The sequence below is a fragment of the Schistocerca serialis genome, chromosome 9, assembly GCF_023864345.2.
Source record: "Schistocerca serialis cubense isolate TAMUIC-IGC-003099 chromosome 9, iqSchSeri2.2, whole genome shotgun sequence".
NCBI classification, from domain to species: domain Eukaryota; kingdom Metazoa; phylum Arthropoda; class Insecta; order Orthoptera; family Acrididae; genus Schistocerca; species Schistocerca serialis.
The window spans coordinates 177,224,068-177,245,814 of NC_064646.1; the positions used below are offsets into that span (position 1 = coordinate 177,224,068).

Below are 21,747 nucleotides of genomic sequence, written 5' to 3' on the forward strand. Positions count from 1 at the left end.
AAGAGAGAGCAAGAGGGAGACAGTGACAGTGAGAAGATACAGTAATAGTAGGACAGAACGAACGCGGCTGTGGCTTTGAGACAGGAGACAGTGATAGTTGAAGAGCGACAAAGATATAATGACAATGAGATGAGCCGAATAAGCGAGAGAGAATGGGCAAGTAGGAGTGGATGGGTGTGAGCGACTGAGAGCGATGGACTAACATGTGTGAATGAGTTACAGATGGGGTAGCTAGTGGGGGTCAGAGATGAGGTGCATGTTAAAAAGAGCGCAAATATGCTCCCGTGCCAATATTTCTGCGAAAGTTTTTGAAGAAGCTGAGGAAGACAGAATAAGGCAGCTGGTATCCCACTTTTCAGTCAGTCTTTCGTGCTCCGATAGAAGCTCCTCTGGCTTCCTTATAGCTGAGTTGCGAGTGACACTTGTTCCATCGTCACCACAAACGTCTGACTTGATCGCAGTTTGTATTTCGTTTTACGGAACGGAGCGAAGTGGCACAGTGTTAAACGCACTGGATTCCTGTTGGTGGCAGCGGAATTTAAATTCCCGTAGGCTGTCCAGTTTTATGGCTACCGTGATTTCTCTAACTCACTTAAGGTCAATGATAGGATGATTCCTTTTAAAAGGCCACGGCTGAATTATTTCAGTGCCATTTTACAGTCTGAGTTTGTGATCAGTTTTGTGATAAACTCGTCGCCACAGATCTTCCTTCCTTTTCCCGTTCCACGCAGGTTTGGTTTCTCCAGTGGACGAGGTTTAAGTGGGACGCGCTGCACATGCGGTAGGAGCGGTCACACCAGCTATCCAACCACAAGTGTAACAGTAGATTGTGTTGCCTACATGTAGTCCAAACTACAAATTGGTGCTATTGAAGAAGTCCACTGTGGGCGATATTTTTCTGTAGCGCCGATGTCGAGAGAATTGCTTGAACAATAGAAACTTCCTGGCAGATTAAAACTGTGTGCCGGGCCGAGACTCGAACTCGGGACCTTTGCCTTTCGCGAGCAAGCTGTGAGGACGGGGTGTGAGTCGTGCTTGGGTAGCTTAATTGGTAGAGCACTTGCCCGCGAAAGGCAAAGGTCCCGAGTTCGAGTCTCGGTCCGGCACACAGTTTTAATCTGCCAGGAAGTTTCATATCAGCACACACTCCGCTGCAGAGTGAAAATCTCATTCTGGAGCTAGAACAATTACCCTCATGCAGCGGCCCAACTATTGTGATTTACACTTGCACTTACATGACTGCTCGGCAGTTTACATTTACTGGCCTGGCAGTGTGTTCATCGAAGCACCTTTACACTATTTCTCTACCGTCCCATTCTCGAGCGCCACATGGGAAAAATTTAACACTTGAATCTTTCCGTACGAGCTCTGATTTCTCTTATTTTATCACGGTGATCATTTCTCCCTATGTCAGTGGGTGTAAAAAAAATTTTTCGCATTCGAGGAGGACGTTGGAGATTGAAATTTCGTGATAATATCTCGTCACAACGAAGAACGCCTTTGTTTCAACGCTTGCCACCCCAAATAATGTATCATATTCACGGCACCCTCTCTCCTATTTCGCGATCACACAAAACGAGGTGCCCTTCTTTGAGCTTTTTCGATGTTCTCCGTCCTGTCTGGTACGAATCATATATCACGCAGCAATGCACCAGAAGGGGAGGGACAAGCGTAGTGCAAGCAGTTTCTGTAGTAGACCTGTTACATCTTCTGAGTGTTCTGTCAGTAAAACGATCTTTGGTTTGCCTCCTCCACAACATTATCTATGTGATCTCTCCATTTAAAGTTTTGCGTAATTGTAATTCCTAGGTATTTAGTTGAATTGATATCTTTTAGATTTGTGTGATTTATCGTGTAACCACTTTTCGCATCATACAGATATCGTGTCTACATCATTTTGCGTGTAGTTTTGATCTTCTGATGAATTTACTAAACGTTAAAGGACAGAATTGTCTGCAAATAATCAAAGAGGGGTGCTCAGATGGCCGCCTAAATCGTTTATATAGATTAGGTACAGCAGAGGGACTTAATCATTTCGCCGGCCGGTGTGGCCGAGCGGTTCTAGGCGCTTCGGTCTGGAACCGCGCGACCGATACGGTCGCAGGTTCGAATCCTGCCCCGGGCATGGATGTGTGTGATGTTCTTAGGTTAGTTAGGTTTAAATAGTTCTAAGTTCTAGGGGACTGATGACCTCAGATGTTAAGTGCTCAGAGCCATTTGAACCTTAATCATTTCCTTGGGAAAGGCCAGATATCATTTTTAGTTTACTCGGTGACTTTCCGTCGATTACTGCGAACTGTGACCTATCTGACAGGCTGTGTAGACACACAATTAGAAGTCGATGGTGAGGAACGATGTCAGAAGCTTTCTCGAAATCTAAAAATATGAAATCAGCTTGCATAATTACACTTGTACGAGCGTTTCCCTTGCCTCACGGCAAATATCAACCTTATTTTTATGAGGGAACTCTGATGGCGCCGACAAGATGGCTTATCACTCACCGCCACAAAGACACCCCTAGCACTAATCGCTATTCCCTACGATGACAGCAAAACTGTATCGTTTGATCGACAAGGTTGACAAACTGGGGACTGAATCCCAGCGGCGATTGAGAGCCAAGGCGTCGAATGCTCAAGAGAAAGTACACACGTGGTATTAAAACAGTTGAAGTGCATCAGCACATGCGTGCAAACTCCAACGCTAACATGGCACAGGCTTCAGAGATACGATCGGCCATTGTTTCCAAACAGTTCACTCCTGTAATGCCTGATTAAGGTTCATGGGAATATAATGAACAGGAAACTCATTTACATACGCGTCATTCTGTTCGCCCGTGTCATCCCCAGATTTATTCAAGGCAGTTTGCATCTGGCAAGGACCTCGAACTTCTGGACAGTCTAAGGAGAACGACCTTGGTTGCTAACCGGCTGGTCATCGCGTCCTTAGACGTAAAGTGTCACGGCGGCCCCGTTGAAGCAAACGGAATGCGTCGGGCACCTGGCCAAACGCGCCGCAAGCGGCAAATTGCCAGCAGCTGCGTGCCGCGCTCAGTGAACCCTTCGTACATATTTGAGGAGGAAACACATACGGGAGCTTGATAACAATTGTCGGCTCACACGCCACGGTATTTTGTGGTTTTTCGTACAGTGTTAGTGGTATTTCATTGGACTACTATATGGATTAATTATATACATTGGAAAACAGTAAAGGAACGTCTCTAAAGATGTAACATGGAAACAGCTTATATGCACCTGGCACCTATAGTGAGGGCAATTATAGGGTGGTTCAAATTGTTGGATATGGGCGGAGTATGAACAAAGTCCGGAGCATGAAAACACTGAGATTATAACAAATATATTGAATTTCATGAAGTGGTCTGTTCAGAGCATAGCAAGGTGTTAAATGAACATCGTCTTCCTAGAACAACGGCGTCAACTAACACGATCCATCAAAATTTGATTTCAGCTATACATTGTCCTTGCGAACTCGGCAGTGCTTTGCAATTGCTAAATATGTATGGGAACTGAATGTACATCTTAATCTGTGTCCTCTCCCTCTCTGTCCATCTCCTCCTCCCTCTCCCTTTCTCCATCTCCCCCCCCCTCTCTCTGTCGTTCTCGCCCCCCCCCCCCCTCTCTGTCGTTCTTGCCCACCCCCTCACCTCCCGTGTCGTTCTCCTCCTTCCTCCCCTTATTTCTGTCATTGAGCCTTGTTCATTGGTGTAGCAAAGGAAACCTTGATTGGAAATTAAGTCCATCAAAATGAACAGGTAAATCTGTTGGGGTCATTGGTGTATGGTATATGAGAGAAACCTCTCTAGCTGCTGGATTTGAGGATAGTTGCTTCAACGACAGCATTCCGCATACTTTTAATCTGCAAACATGTAGGATTACAAAGTTTCGGATGAATAATTTCCATAGTAGTATTCTAATCATAAGCTGGTAAGCCATATACGCAACTTTCCTGTTTTCTGTTAAAACCGACTGTAGGGAATAAAACGAAAGAGCACATTGTTGTGTATTCTCACTGTAAGTTTTAACAGAAAATCTTACATTGTTGTTTAAAGAAACATATAGCCTATGTCCGTCTGAATGTTTGTTAGAGTATTGTGCAAAAATTTGTTTGCTAACAACGTTTGCCTATTGTATCTTATATTACATACTCCTTATATTTGAAAAGTATGTAGTCTGTGGCTGGTCCATATTTTATTACAGTATCGTGCGAAAGTCTGAAGTAAATATGTAAAGAATTACCAATAATGTATGATTCGAATGATGTATGTATAATGTAAGATATGTAAGGTGGGTTTATAATTGCATATTTGACTTCCGTGAACATGGTCCTGACTGAAACCGGTCGCTAAATAAATTGCATTAGTCAGCATTTGCGTTATACGTTTCCTATATTAGGAGGGTAATCACAAAAGTAAGGTCTCCTATTTTTTTATAAGTACATAGACCTGTTTATTTCTACAATGGTTTACATCAGTTTACAGCTTGAACATTTAGCTATTTTTCGACATAATCACCATTTCTGTCATGCATTTTTGTAGACGCTGTGTCAGTTTTTGCCTGCCCATGTCATACCAGCTCGCCGCCATGCTGTTTAGAAAGTTATGAACCTCTTCTTTCACCTCGTCTATGTGCTTATAAAAAAATAGGAGGCCTTACTTTTGGGATTACCCTCATATAAATGGGACACACCATGTGTGTATATTAGAAATTAGATGGAAATAAATTCGCTGAATGCGAATGGCTTGCATCAGCTAGCCGTATTAGGTGTAGATTTTCTGTCTGTCAGTGACATGAAAATTTGTACCGGACCGGGACTCGAACTCTTATGTCCCGCTTTCTTAGGTTATACGTGCACGCCTGCAAGACCGACTCAGAAAAGTTCCATGTGTCACACTCGACATCCCTGTACCGTAGTCTCCTACATTAGTAAAGTAGTATCTGCTTCTGTAGCTGACTGCCCGCAGTGTGTTATGTCACACGCCGCACCAATCCCATCTCCAGGATGACCAGTCCCCAGCCACAAAAATCTTCGTTTTCAACCCTTTCGGTAGCAGTACTGGACTGCGACCTTCGTAGCGTCGAGAGAAAAATTAAGTAGGTGTTTAAAGAGGAACTGGCGAATTCGGTTTACATGCTGGCATTAACAACTTGGATACGATGTGCCGACCAAATGTGCACAGCCTTAAAACGACGCCTTAGCGAGGAGGATGAAAAAGCTGATCAGCTTGGCGAGGTGTCCTTAGGCTTGTCTTTCTCGCAACTGTGCACGTTTTCGTTACGATAAATATCCTGTATAACTGTCAGGAAGTCTAGTTGCTGTGTTAATAATAGTTACTGTTTCGATTATATGAAAGATTTAGTTCGTCAGTTTTCAGTTGAACTGTCTGGTACTTAGGTAGCCCATTTGTTGCGTATATAAAGAGCATCTGCGGGTTTATTGTTTTATAGGATATCCACGTTTTTATTCCGATTTTGATGAAATATGCACACTTGTTGATCAAAATAAGAGAAAAATTACTACTGTCTACATCTGATCAAAAGGTAGAAACTACCCCTCTTTCCAAATTCCCTCGCAAAACACAATGACGTGCTCGTTTATTCTTTGTAACTGTATAAAACTTCTAAAGGTACTCTTGGCGCCGGAAACAACCAAAAAACAGAGCGCATAAAAATTGCTCTTTCTAAAAGTTTCAGCGAATATTCCGAAAACAATGAAAAGGGATTTTTCAGAGATTTCACAACATTTCTTACGAATTTTATACGACTTTTCGCTTAGTTTACACTTCATAACAAATTAAAGCATTTCAGAATGGTATAAGACATTTCAAAACAGTGTTAACGACTTATTCAATAGCAAAGCATAATTCTTGCTGCTCCAGATTCCACCGAAGAAAACAGAGTAGACCTATTGCTCTGAAAAATCGTCCAGCCAAAGACGAGAATCTATCCGGGTGTCAGAAATAACTGAGAAAATGGAGTTTCGTTCACAACAGGAACGTATTTGAGCCTCGAAAACTAGGGCAAGGAAAACTTTGGCGGAGAGAGTGTTGTATGCGGAAGGTCGACGCAGGAAGGGAGGATCAAGAATGGTGAATCTACATTAAGATCTACGGAACATTTAGTTAAAAATCGGATTACAATGAGAATAACCACTTTAAAGACCATGACAGCTTCTGTGGGAGGTGTAAAGGCCATAGCCGGCCCGTGTGGCCGAGCGGTTCTAGGCGCTACAGTCTGGAACCGCGCGACCGCTACGGTCGCAAGTTCGAATCCTGCCTCGGGCGAGGATGTGTGTGATGTCCTTAGGTTAGTTAAGTTTAAGTAGTTCTAAGTTCTAGAGGACTGATGACCTCAGAAGTTTAGTCCCATAGTGCTCAGAGCCAATTTTTTTGTAAAGGCCATAGCCTATTATCTGGCTTGATGACGAGCAGCACGCCGCTAAGTTTGCTTACGCTCCTGACGAACAAACTGAAAACATTATATATGCCCCCTTATCGTTGCAATAAGAGGTTCTGTAATTCATGAAAAAGGAAGTCTCTTTGGTTGTGTTCCATCTAACCAAAATCTGTGTTCCATCAGAGCTAGGTAAAGTTTTGCACGTTTGATGACGGATCAAAATAAGAGGAACTTCAGTTTCTAATATTGCGAAAACATTACCGCCAACCCCCTAAATGAAATCACTTCGTCTAGTGTTAAGCTCTGGGAGCAATGTGTATTTGTCTGTATTTGAACGCCAAAGCGAAACTCGCCGAAGTTACCGCACTTTTTATCGTCCTCGGTGTCGCGTCTAGGACACGTTTGCTGCCGACGTCACGGTGAGGAAGCACAGCAACCTGGATCCCTATATTGGCCACATGCTGGCTGCCTGCGTTCTTATTGACCGCGACGGGTGCAATAGAGCGGCAGGGCACCGTATCCCTGGCAACGCTAAACTCTTGTTTTCCCCCTGAAAAGAATGTTTTCCTTAGTTCTTGCGTCTTTGCAAAAAGTCTCATGATTAAGTTTAAATCCTGAATTAAACTGCCATAAAATGAAATGAAAGTGAATCAAAATCTGATGCACTCCAAAACATCACTAACAAACTTCGAGGAAATTTGGGTCACAAATAATTGATTAATTTTTGATAAGGAAAATGTGCTACTTATTCCTTCATGTGGGCATGACGGATATATCCGTCAATGGCCTGTGCGTTCTCAGTGGGTTCGACGTGTATGTACGTCCGTATACGTCCGCAGCATGAGAAGTTTCGGTCCTGGTTAATCCTACCACCACTAGATAGCATCTCCCATCATTCAAGTTAATGTATTCTCAGCCAGTTTCAAGTGTTTCGTTGGCTGTGCTGGAAGGGACACAAATTACGGCAGTTATTATCCCGAAGAGGAACTAACTTCAAATTCTCCTGGCTGGGCACCGCAGCCTCTATAAATCTTAAGAAAGTAATGGTTGTACCAGGCTTTATTTTAAAACTGTGCTTTATGGAGCACTACTAGCTTCCAGCACGATGCATTCTCAGCTGTATTTAAAAACGTAACAAAGCCTAATTGAATGAAGTCAAAACATAAAAGCCTATACTACTGCATGGCATTCAGTTTTTTCTCAAAAACAGTGATTACCGACCACAGACGTCGATGTATCATACTCATCAGACAGAAAGTATTAGACTGTGCGTCTAAGTCATGACTAGGAGAGTCGTCCGAGTGCACGATGTGAAATATAAAATGCACAGCGTAGCAATGGTTGTAAGAACTACAGCAATAACACAGTTCAAAAGCCACAGTATAACCTATAAAAACGAGAAGACAAAACCTCACGCTATATAACCACAGAGCACACCTACCAAACAACTATTTATGGTCTCGTAAATGCATTTGTCGAGGCTTTTGTATTTTAACTTTCACTCAGTTACGGCGTGTAATGTTTTTAGATGCCCCTGAGAATGAGCCACGCTCGAAATTAATAGTGTTTAATAAAGTATAAATTAAAAATACAGCCTGTTGGAACTGCATTTCCTCAAAAACAAAACAAAAAAAAACTCGATTTGTTTTGGAGCTTGCTCATGATTTGCCTCGAAAGGATTATTGTATTTACATCGACAACTGGTACAGTAGTCCAAATTTAGGACAAACTAACGAATGAGAACACAGACCTTGTCGGCACAAGGCGCCGAAACAGAGGTGTTCCCAGAATACAAGAAAAATGAAAAACTGAAACAAGGCTAACGCGTAAAGGCATACAGAAATCAGCAGATGGTGAAACAGACTGCCCAGGAGGGACGCGATGGCCAGCGCTTTCTGCGACGATACGTTTTAAGAAGGAATAGCACTTCGAAAAATCATGTTGTCATGGATTAAAACAAGAATATGAAGAGATAGGAGCGATTGCCAGTTGCACAGCTACCAGTAGGACAGGGTGATTAGTCCAGCAGAGCAATGGCCGTATTCTCTTTACAATAAGGGTCATCATTTGGACACCTACCTCGAACACCAAAAGCGAGTAGCAAATAGCCGGGCATTTACCAGAATTTTTTCCAATCACAACGAAGAAAAGACCAACAAGGACATGTGGAGTACGCATAAGAAGATGCCTTCGTAAAGAAATCTTATTGGTTGCAGTTTATGCAACCAAAGAGCGATGACACATCACGCTTCCTTTTGAAACATTACATTTTCATTGAGGTGCTCTAATGCCAGAAAGGAATGCCGATGGTGCACAAGAATGTTCACGTAACGTGCACATAATGATGGATCTCGGCGGCCGGACAATGGGGAGTGATTGCGAATGAGACAGCCCAAGCCATAACTGAGCCTGGACATAACCTTGGCAGCTTCGTCAGGCATACGCACTCTACATTCCCATCAGCTCGATACTATTGAAATTGGGTTTCATCGGCCTTTTCTACGCGCCACCACTGTTCCATATTCCAGCGACGGTAGCACGGGCCCATGCCAAGTCGTGGTGCTCTATGTCTAGATGCCAGCAAAGAGACAAGAGTTGCTCGTCGAATGCTGAAGCCTGTCCGGTGCATTTGTTTAGGCACAGTCCTGCTAGAAAAGAGTTCATGACAACGACCCACTTTCAATTCGCCAGCTATCTGATTCCCAGTAAACCGTCGATCGCCCACTTAGGCTCTGTGGAAGTCTGTTCGTCAAACACTTATCGTCCTGTTCGCGGCCTACGCGTGTTGAAACCTTGTCTCTCCTGTATTGAAGATCTACCCTAGACACTATTGACCTCCGAAACCTCAATTCTTATTTCATCCCAGATACACTTTGATGAGTTTCCACTGGTTATCATCCCACGTTCAAAATACAAAATACGAGGGTTGTCCAGAAAGTAAGTTCCGATCGGTCGCGAAATGTAAACCACACTGAAAACCAGAAACGTTTTATATGCAACAATTAGGTACAACTTCCACCTACTTCTCTACATAGTCGCCGCTCCAACTTCGAGGCCGGCCGAAGTGGCCGTGCGGTTAAAGGCGCTGCAGTCTGGAACCGCAAGACCGCTACGGTCGCAGGTTCGAATCCTGCCTCGGGCATGGATGTTTGTGATGTCCTTAGGTTAGTTAGGTTTAACTAGTTCTAAGTTCTAGGGGACTAATGACCTCAGCAGTTGAGTCCCATAGTGCTCAGAACCATTTGAACCAACTTCGAGTGTTGTCGTAGTGTTGTAGCAACTTCCCAACATCCGCGTCATAGAAAGCAGCCGCCTGTGCTTTCGGCCAGTTATCTGCACCGGTCTGCAGCTCGTTGTCTGTGGAAAAATTTTGTTTTCATAGCCAGCGATTCCTGTGGGCAGGGATGAGACACGGGGGGAGCCAATTACGGACTGTATTGTCGGTGATCAAACACTTCTCATCGGAAACGCTGCAGCAGCGTCTTATTGTCCCTGCAGTGTGCGTCCGAGAATTGGCATGAAGAAGGAACTGCTCGACAGTTGTGTTATGTGGGCTGCATGACACAGGCGAAATCTCGAACCAGGCCCTCATACTTGGCGGGAGACGCTGTTCCCTATGCATATTTACGTACTCACTGTTCACTCAAAACTGATAAGAGCGACGCGACACGATCAACGGGCATACTAGAGACACTGCCCAACACATTTGTGCAAAGCTTTATCGGATTTTCCCGGTGATTTGCATTTCGCGACCGATCGGAACTTACTTTCAGGACAACCCTCGTAAATAAGCGTGCGACGTGCTGCAGCGTTCATAGCACACCTCTCTGTGAAGGGCTGCTCAAATACCGTGTCTACATTCACGCCAAACGTCGCATCATTCAGGGGGCGTACAAGGGTCTGCTTCAGGTCGGACAACCTTTCGCGTGACCTTTCAGCAACTCATTTTTAAATTAATATCATCATCATCATCCATCCATCCATCCATCCATCCATCCATCCATCTCTCTCTCTCTCTCTCTCTCTCTCTCTCTCTCTCTCTCTCTCTCTCTCTCTCTCGCACACACACACACACACACACACACACACACACACACACAGCGTGTTAAGCATCTTGCTTCAATCTCCTAAACACTCTCAAATCTTAGCTCCTAAAATTTGCGCTCTCGTAAATGGTGGACTAGAAACTACGGACGTCTTGTGAAAATCTTGTATGTTTGGTGTTCCGCAACTTGTATGTATTTGATGGACACTATTGCACATCATAAACTGCACTTCAATTGTGTTCGGACATACAGCACATCACCAGTGGCATTTGATACAGAGGACAGACAAACGCCTGCATATCGAAGTCAATAACACAGGAACATTCTGTATACGCCTGCACTAAAGAAGAACATAATGTTACATGCACACTGTGGACGTCTACACTAGACTACTTGTCTATCAAGTATAAAATCTTTATGGTTGTTAAAAATGACATTACTCTTGAAAACGTAGAAAAAAATGGCTCTGATCACTATGGGACTTAACATCTGAGGTCATCAGTCCCCTAGAACTTGTTGTTGTTGTTGTTGTTGTGGTCTTCAGTCCTGAGACTGGTTTGATGCAGCTCTCCATGCTACTCTATCCTGTGCAAGCTTCTTCATCTCCCAGTACCTACTGCAACCTACATCCTTCTGAATCTGCTTAGTGTATTCATCTCTTGGTCTCCCTCTACGATTTTTACCCTCCACGCTGTCCTCCAATGCTAAATTTGTGATCCCTTGATGCCTCAAAACATGTCCTACCAACCGATCCCTTCTTCTAGTCAAGTTGTGCCACAAACTTCTCTTCTCCCCAATCCTATTCAATACCTCCTCATTAGTTACGTGATCTACCCCCCTTATCTTCAGCATTCTTCTGTAGCACCACATTTCGAAAGCTTCTATTCTCTTCTTGTCCAAACTGGTTATCGTCCATGTTTCACTTCCATACATGGCTACACTCCATACAAATACTTTCAGAAACGACTTCCTGACACTTAAATCTATACTCGATTTTAAAAAATTTCTCTTCTTCAGAAACGATTTCCTTGCCATTGCCAGTCTACATTTTATATCCTCTCTACTTCGACCATCATCAGTTATTTTACTCCCTAAATAGCAAAACTCCTTTACTACTTTAAGTGTCTCATTTCCTAACCTAATCCCCTCAGCATCACCCGATTTAATTTGACTACATTCCATTATCCTCGTTTTGCTTTTGTTGATGTTCATCTTATATCCTCCTTTCAAGACACTGTCCATTCCGTTCAACTGCTCTTCCAAGTCCTTTGCTGTCTCTGACAGAATTACAATGTCATCGGCAAACCTCAAAGTTTTTACTTCTTCTCCATGAATTTTTATACCTACTCCGAATTTTTCTTTTGTTTCCTTTACTGCTTGCTCAATATACAGATTGAATAACAAACTACCTAAACCTAACTAACCTAATGACATCACACACATCCATGCCCGAGGCAGGATTCGAACCTGCGACCGTAGCGGTCGCGCGGTTCCAGACTGAAGCGCCTATAACCGCTCGGCCACACCGGCCAGCGAAAAGTAGAAACCCGCGAATATTTAAAATATAATCGAAACACTACAGCTAGTGGATCAATCACGACATGTAGATACGACGACCTGTATACTGGAAAGGTAAGGTTCATAATGGACATCGTCGTGGACTTGCAGGCATGGTTGTATTGTATGGAACTGGAGACCTAGAAACGACGCAGAGGCCTCGTTCCCGCCGTAGCCTGCAGTGGTACACAACCCCGCATCAGGCTACAGCAGTCCACTCACCCCACCGCCGCCCAGCACCGAACTCAGGGTTATTGTGCGGTTCGGCCCCCAGTGGACCCCGCCGGGAACGTCTCTCACCAGACGAGTGTAACCCCAATGTTTGCGTGGTAGAGTAATTATGGCGTACGCGTGCGTGGAGACAGTGTTTGGGCAGCAATTGCCGACATAGTGTAACTGAGGCGGAATAAGGGGAACCAGTCCGCATTCGCCGAGGCAGATGGAAAACCGCCTTAAAAACCATCCACAGACTGGCCGGCACACCGGACCTCCACATTAATCCTCCGGGAGGAATCGTGCCGAGGACCGGCACCCCTTCCCGCCCGGAAAGCAGTGCATTAGACCACACGGCTAACCGGGTGGGCCTCAGTCATGATTACTTGCAGGGGTATTAGATTTCAAGTATTTACGTGGCTCCATATCTTCTAGATCCACATTCTTAACGATCATTACAATTTTTTACCAGACAGACACGAACTTGGTGTAGCCGTGCACAGCATGTATGCAATACTCTGCTTCTACTGTAGTGTATACAAAATGTTCTTGTGCTACAAACAGCTATATGCACGAATTTGTCTGTTTGTTCTCTGTACAGAAACCACTGATGATGGGCAGTATGTCTGAATACTAATCCAGCAAATAAATACCTCAGAAGCGCCGCTCATAGTGTACAGCAAGATATCCTTTATCAAATTATGAAGTCGTACTTTTAGCAAGAAACATCGCAAGAAAAGGAGGGAAGTGGTACACATGACATTATTTCTTGACTCGGTGAAGCATTCCAGTCAGTCATGCCGTACTCCTTTCTCCAGTCACAATTAAAGTCCTCCCTGAAATTCCTTCGCTGATTAACTCTATTTGTTGAGTGACCAAGAGAAACGAAATCCTTGTGAAAAATTATGGCAGTATCTAAGAAGCCAATCAGCAATGACCTAATGATCTTCATTTGTAAAGATTTTTTTTCTGCCGTATAGAAGGCGAGAACTGCCTAGTTTGGGAGTATAACGATAATGCGACTTTAATCATCAGTGACAAGCTTCGAAAAATGGGTGTATTCTCCAAAAGGTGTTTTTATGAATCCGTGCAGGCTTACAAGCGGCGGTGCTTCATTTTCCTGAACAGCAAGTGGTGATATGATATGAACTTAGACGCAATCCTTCTGACGTTCAGATTTGTCAAATCTCGTTAGCATATACTATAGCATAGTCCCGAACTGTTAAACAGGCATCTAATATGTGTCGGAAATCTTTCTTCTATGACATTTTGTTTGACAACAACAGTTAACCGACGTTCCGAATTAGTCATCAATCGACGTTAGTTCATATTCGATATGCGTGCGCGGATCGTGCGTTTTTGTCAAGCCTAAAGCCGAGTCACCAAAATCTTACATCCACGTTACGTCCTTGAAATAATCTAGTTGCAACGAGGTTCATGGCCCAATAAACTTCTTGAAAGAAATATGTTACCGGTATCGGATGTTTATCATATCCATTTTATTTTTATTTCCCTCACAAGAGTGAGTGGTTTGGCTGTGTAGTACTGTTTGTAATGAACGGAAATCATGGCTACAGCTTTCAAGCCCAACCTTGAAAATCAGTATAATCCAAAACGTAGGTAGCTGCGGCTTAAACATTTTACCTGAGACGGCTCCACAGCCAAAGACGTCGTAGTAAACCGAATAAAAATAAAATGGAATTGATAAACAGTCGATGTCTGTGTGAGGCTATTCGTGGACGAATCGACGATTGGAGCAGGGAGTGGCATTTTACCCTGGACGTAAATAAATGTAACGTACAACCCATAACTAGGTGAAGAATCCACTAATGCTCGATTACGCTATTAGCGATAAATCACCGAGAGCAGTTACAGCAAAAAAAAAAAAAAAACCTAGAAATAACCGTTCGCAGCAACCTTAACGTAGAATATAAGGGTAGGCATGTTTCTGTAAAAAGATTCAGCACCTATTAGCCGTTTTCACTCCTTTAGCACTAAGAAAACGAATCAAAGCGCGTATTTCACATTCGGTTGGATTCTCAATCGGAGGAGGCATTTCAAATACTCCCAAATAAACGTCAATACGGCGAATGACTCTGTGGCTTGCCAACGGAGTGCGGCACGCAGCGGGCATGCACAAAATGGCGATCACGTCGCTGCAGTGGAGGAATTTCTAAAAATAACTTCCTTTAAAAACACTCCTTGTATTACACTCTCTGTATCCGGCAGTCATCGCCCATCTTCAGATATTTTTCATAAAGCGTTAACTGCATCGATGTGAGTAGCTGCCTCAACATTCAAATAATGTATTTTAATGCAGGGGCTGCTGCATACGGCGGAAGTTGACATTATAACCATCTGGAAAGCTAAGAATAAAGCCAGTAACTGCCGGAACCGGTAATTGATCCACGAAAGAAATGGCTTATGAAACATTCGTCGACTGAGTCTTCATTGTTGCTCATCAGTCTGGAATATTTACCAGGTTAGATTAAAGGACGAGATAGGGAAGGTCGAATGAGGAGATGTACGTTTCGTCATGGGATCGGTGAGTAAGCGCGACGGCTTCATCGAGTGGGTCAGTGGCGGACGCTGCAAGAGACCCTTTGGATTACGGAGAAGTTTGTCGTTTAAAATCCGAGAGCGTTTGTTCTAAGAAAAGTCGGGTGACATGTTATAATCCTCCCACATACATCCCACGAAATACCAGCAGGGGGAAAACGAGAGAAATTCGTGCTCATTCGGAGACTTAGTCACAGTCATTGTTGCCACTTAACATTCGCGGGGGCGGGGGCAGGAGGAGGAGGAGGGGGTTATCATTAGCACACTCAGCCCCATACTGTATGGTGTCTTGCGGAATATAGCTTCGATCACACATGCTGATATTGTACCCTTTCACGTGGAGGAGACACCCCAGTACATTCGTTCACGTTCCCACTTCACTGTCTGTCTTGTCATACCACTGACTTCTCTGGTCAGAGAAGACAATGCGTCGCTCAGCTTATGCATAGACCATCTCTCTCCAGTCTGTATCGCTTTTTAATGGTACACTGTTTTATACATTTTCCGAATTTGGATTCAGTAGCGATGTTACAATATTACAAACTCCCGCGTAGTTAGTTCTTGCTACACTGCTAGATGAAAATACGGTAGCTAGCTTGAACAAAATACTGTGCCTAGTGATTCGAAGAAAGCCCAGATACTCCCGTCTGCAAGAAGGGTAGCAGAAACTATTCGCAAAAATACCCCCTCCCAAAATTTATTAACGTCTCTCTGTTGTAGAATCCTAAAGTATATTATGAGCTCAAACGTAATGAGGTCTGTATCTTGATCTACATGATTACTCTGCGGTTGTCACTTAAGTGTCTGGCAGACGGTTCATCGAACCACTTTCATTCTTTTCCTCTATCGTTCCAGTCTCGAACGTTGCGTGGGAGGAACGGACACTTAAAAATTCCCATGCGAGCTCTTATTTCTCTTACTTTATTACAATTATCATTTCTCCCTGTGTTGGTGGGTATTAATAAAATATTTTCGAGTTTGGGGGAGAAAGCTGGAGATTAAAATTTCGTGAAAAGATGTCGCCGAAACAAAAAGAGCCTTTGTTTCAAGGATTGCCACCCAAATTCGCATATCATATTCGCGACAAGTTCTCCCCTACTTGGCGTAATACAAAACGAGCTGCCCTTCTTTTAACTTCCTAGATGTCCTTCGTCAATCTTATCTGGTACGGATCCCATGCTGCACAGCAATACTGTAGCAGATTAAGGACAAGCCTAATGTAGCGAGTCTCTTAAATAGATTTGTTGCGTCTTTTAAACATTCTGGCAATAAAACGTAGTCTTTGGTTCACCTTCTCCACAACATTATCTACGTGATCATTCCAATTTAAGTTGTTTGTAATTGTTATCCATAGGTATTTACTTGAATTGGCAACATTTGGATTTGTGTGATTCATTGAGTAACCGAAATTTACAAGATACCTATTAGTCTCATGTGGATGACCTCACACTCATTATTGAGGATCAGTTGCCACCTTTCGCACCGTAGCTCAAACAGAACGACCTCTCCCAACTTCTGCGTTTCTCACATTCATCCTGGAATTCATGAATCAAAAACTAAAAGTTTGTATGGATGTAAATGGAATGATCGCACAGGCTCCGTCCCATCCAAGGACATTACTCAAATGTGTAGGACCCAAACCAAATAAAACTGACCGGGAAAACTGAACACAGACAAAGAAGGGCGGTACGAATTGCCACAGATGTATGTTCCTCATGGGAGTGTGTCACGGAAATTGTTTGGGCGGGGGGGGGGGGGGGGGGGGACTAAATTGCTTGGCTCTGAAGTATAGATGCCAGTAATCTCGCGAAAGCCTATTTACAAAATTTCAAAACCCAATATTAAGCCAAAAATCTAGAAATAGTCCTCGGCACCCTGCATATCGTTCCCACAGAGCCCATGCAGGTGGGATTAGACTAATTACGGAAGCATTATTTAAGCAGTAATTCTTCCTGCGCTCCATACGCGATTTCAACGTGAAGAAATCTTAACATGTGGTGGCACGCCAAGTACCCTTCTGCTGTACACTACACAGTGTATTTGCAGATGTAGATTAGGGACGAGCAAAAAAATAACCATATGATAAAATATACATGTTTTTTCGTGATTATATCGATATATATATCTCCTGCGCCTAAATGATCGACATTCGATTAATGGGTGTTAAATATTCAGCATCGAAAGTAATAATCTTTATTGTCTATCTTGTCTTGACTCATCGGCGCTGTAGTTCTCACTGGCAGACTTCTTTCCCATTCTAGCTACTCTTACTGTAAGTGTCTTACAGTGGGCTCAATTTAATTTCATATTCAGTATTACAAATGATCAACATGAATGTATCTACACTGCATATTCATGAAAGTTTGCAACTTCCGTGTGTCATTTCTACCACTGCAAATGTTAGCAACGAGGTGCAAAATGAACACGTTTGGTGGCAGCATTGTATTGAGAATGGTGGAAATTACTACTCGCTGCTCCCAACTATGAGGCAGAGTGTGCGCTCTCCGTACGTCCCAAGTTTCTGGATCAAGAAAAGATACGATACGATATTGGAGTGCCTGTCTTATTCTGATCACGATGCAAAGTTCCTTTGGGCATGTATGCCAGTCCTACGGAACAGGCACTGCGGCGACCACAGCCGTTACGAAACACAGCAAATGAATTCGCAATTGGGAATAAGGGCTTCCAACAGCTGTAGAATGGAATGACGATAGTTAAAATTTGTGGCGTACCGGGACACGAACCGGATTTCCCACGTATCGCGAGCGCATTTGGTTATTCGTCCACGACTGATGGCCAGGCCCAAACTTCCGTATGTCATCAGCCATGCGTCTGATAGACGCACTGTAAAACTGAAGTAGACTTGGCACAAAATCACACGCATTACTGCACTGGTATTTAATGGAAAATACGTTCCTGTTGTGTGAAGTTTGTATGGTCCCGAGACTTCTCAAACCTGGGAATGGGCCAAAAATATCGCTATTTGAAAAGTATTTTTGGCTCGATAATATCGACACCTTTTAAAAATATCGATACAACATATATGATCTTTAGTGTAGATGCTTAGTACGTGCGACCTCCTGTGGAAATCTGAGTAGCGAACATGAAGAAAATGGACAAGGACTGGGGATTGGTGGCTCTCGATGGGAGTGTGGGTCGATCATGAGGCGTGCCGAGACAGTCCGCGCAGTTGCGACAACACTGTGTCCCCAGATGGCTCAGTGGTTAACGCATCTGCCTAGCAAGTAGGAGATCCCAGGTTCGAATCCTAGTCAGGTACACATTTTCGCTCGTTGCCGTTGATTCCGCATAATGTCCCGATCCAGCTGACATCAGTAATCCCTTCCCATCCCTTCCCTCCTCATCGTCTTCAATTTACGTGCAACATATACCGATATTTTTAAAAATTTGCCAGTCCCAAACGTAGATGTAGCTGTTGAAAGAATGTGATCAACTTCTTCCAAAAACTTGGAAGGTCTAATGTGTGTTTGGTATTCAGTGTAGCAGGCGAGATGGCGGACGGGGGCGGAGGAGGCGGGGGCGGCGGCGGCGGCAGCGGCAGCAGCGGGGGTGTCAGTGTTGCGCTGCCGACGCCGGCGTCGGCGTCGACGTCAGTGTCGGTGTCGCAGTTCTTCAGCGAGCGGTCGGTGCTGGTCACAGGCGGCACGGGTTTTATGGGCAAGGTGCTCGTTGAGAAACTGCTGTGGGCGTGTCCCGGCATCAAGACCATCTACCTGCTGGTCCGGCCCAAGCGCGGCCATGACGTGCAGGCGCGGATCGCAGAGCTCCTCAGCGGACCGGTGAGTATTACCATCTCTCCTATATTACAGTTGTCATACGATTTGTTGACAATTCGCGGTCCCCAGTAACCATGTTGCCGAACGTGGCGTACTGTAGCGGCAAAAACAAAATGCACAACAACATGCGGGTCGTAACTATAAGCGTAAATTTACTTACAGTGACAAGCTGCGATATTTAAACCCGAAAAACTGCAACGGATTATTCAGTATCTGAGAGGCAGTCAAATGGATCATGGAATCTAATGTGTGTTTGGTATTCAGTGTAGCAAGGGATCATGGAATGGTTCTGTTCACAAGTAATCACAACAAACATTCAGACACTTATCCCACTGGGACATAAGACACTCAATTCCTATTAAGTAGAATGTGATCGGCTGCTGACTGATCCACAACCTTCTTCGTTGATCCATTATGGATCGTGGGACAACGGCTGGCATGAACTTCTTGATGCAATAATTTACCAACAGCCATATGTATTGTAGAAGTTTATTTTATTTTATGAACTTCTATGTGCTACCAGTTTCGGCATTACATTGATGCCATATTCAGGCAGTGTCAGTCTGTGTCGCCTGGCCACCAAGAGCTGTTGCAGGACGATTTGATTCACGGATCCAGTTAGATGGCTCCTTCCGTGTATAGCGATTTTACGACTATGACGAGTGGGGCCTGAAGATGCCTCAATGTAATGCCGAAACTGGTAGCACATAGAAGTTCATAAAATAAAATAAACTTCTACAATACATACGGCTGTTGGTAAATTATTCCATCAAGAAGATCCACAACCTCATCCACTCTTGCACTTCCTCGTTAGACTGAAACTGACGTCCACGTGTGCCTTTCTGCAGGTCGTGAAAGAGGTTTAGGATTTTGGCTGTACGGAGGACGTTGCAGTGTTCCCAACCAAATTGCTGAAGCGTAGCCTTTGTCCGATTGTCGGCGAGGGGGCAGGCATTATCGTGCAACAGGATGATTACCTCTGACAGCATTCCTGGGCGTTTTGACGCAGGGCACTTTGCAATTTCTGCGGAATGTTTTCGTAGCGCTGTGCACTGATTGTGGTTCCACGCCCCAGGAACCCGATGAGCAGAGGAAGCATCCTGTTTCTGGGAATGCCATTTGGGCTGTGCTGTGCCATACAAACACTCCAGTGGATCATTGACAAAATCAGTCAAGAATTCGATTTCTGCTGTCTACGCATTAATGATCCACATGTGTCAGCTATGGATGTCTGGTACCTTAGTCACCTACAGCAGATACTCAACAGTTTTTGACAACACATACCTTGTATTGCCAATTTGAGGTACACAGATGCAATTCCTGAGAGTCGTGAATGCACAAGGAATACTACCACCAAAGGAAAGAGTGGAAGTTCCTTGCAGATTTGTACATGTCACAAGTTGCATTGGGTTTTAAGATTAACAAACTTCCAGTGCAGATTGGTCCCTGACTACCTAGTATTGCCAGTGTCAATTAGCGACTTTTTAAAATGCCGCCAAAATCTGTATATTTATTGCAATGAATAGATGCAGCAAACACTACTTCCTCTAGGTTGAAAAATGATGTCCCCATCTCAGAGAGTCCCTTGCTGTAATGGACGACAGTTCCGCAACTGCTGCAGGAGCCACACTACTAATTGCACTCACCACAATGTGGATGCCTTTGGAATTTTTTATCCAACAGGTGGCACTCACTCAAGTGATTTGGCCTACGTACACTCGCAAACTAACCTCTTCTTACACAGCCAATAAACGTTTCTTGCATATGCCTGAAGGCTGGCAGTTCGAATTCGTCACAGGACCACAGTGAAATTAATTTTCTGTCAAAGGCCTGGCAGTGCTCAGCACATCAGCTTACAGAATTAGTATTGTACTGCACAGTTCACAAGCAACAAGAACCATTGTGATGGCAAGCAGACTGTACCACTGGATTTACTCTCCTATATTAATCCAGTAGTGTCAAAGATCTATTACGAGCTCTTGTTCATTTTCAGGAGCAAAATAATGAGCTGAAGGCATGCATTATCAATTCAGCAGATGTATTACTCTAATGCTTTAAAGTACAACAGTCAAATAAAAAGCTATGTTACAACCGTTCAGTGTTGCGCATACGTCCATTCATAATAGCGGGCTTCTGCCAGCGTGGCACCCCATCACTTCACAATTGTAAAAGTGAGTAATGTAATTGGTTAAAAAACCTTTTTTCTGGCCGAATATGTAAGATGGTTGCAAGAATTTTGTTCATCTGCGCATTCCCTGCCAACATAAAGCTGGTACATTTGTTCCTATATGAGTCCACTGTCAAATAAGATATATATTTCATGACAGAAAACAATCATTTCTTGTGCTACCCAAATTACTTACCCACATAAAAGCAACTAGTTATATTTATTCAAAGGATGTTCCACCCAAGGCAGCATTTAAGTTGAATACCTGGTATGTACAACTGCCAATCATCTTGCATCAGACAGACTGATGTAACAACTACACAGGCATCTACACTACATCTTGAAAGTCATCCATGTGAAAACTGGGTTAGGACATAACCTGTTGGTTTAGTGGATTTGGGAATAGCATTTAGGGAGGACCTCAGCTTAACAATGGCCAAAACAGTCTACAGTCAAACAATGAATTTCCCATTGAATCCCTTGCCAATACAATGAGCTCTGTCACTAAAGTGCCAAATTTAGTGCAATATCTGTGAGGCGAGTTATTATGCACACTACTAGAAAGAGAACTGCATGTTCAATTCTTCTTGTTTCTCTGAAACTCCAATTGTTCGAGTAAGTTTTCAAATGCCATGATGATATCCAAAAACCACTGCAATGTGGATGAACCAAAGACAGTGGTTTAATCTAATGACAAAACTTTTGTAATTGATGTAAATGGCATGCCACCTAAGGTCTTGACAACTGACTCAATTGAATATTTGTTGTAACAAACATTAAAGCCCATAACCAGTAGGAAATGTGACTGAAAGTGCTACACGTGTTCGATGTCGTAGGAAGATGGTAAGCATCCACTTCACAATCTGTATCTGCAACAAATAAGCAAGTGTGGATGACTTTGGAATGCAGAGTGAAACTCAACCCAAAATATCATTGATATTTAGAGGGAAGTGATAGATTTATTATCTTTACATGGGTTTTTGTGCTCCCAGCTGTTT

At 43.6% G+C, this 21,747-nt stretch overlaps 1 protein-coding gene across 2 annotated transcripts in view; it reads left to right on the forward strand.

Moving 5' to 3' along the window:
- LOC126418705 (putative fatty acyl-CoA reductase CG5065) overlaps window positions 1–21,747 on the forward strand; it is a 487,119-nt gene that overhangs the window by 420,933 nt on the left and 44,439 nt on the right. For both annotated transcript variants that reach the window (XM_050085603.1, XM_050085604.1), the window contains one exon: window positions 18,285–18,585. In XM_050085603.1, the coding sequence (XP_049941560.1) occupies window positions 18,298–18,585 (288 nt within the window). In that variant the 5' untranslated portion in view covers window positions 18,285–18,297. The remainder of the gene's footprint in view (window positions 1–18,284; window positions 18,586–21,747) is intronic.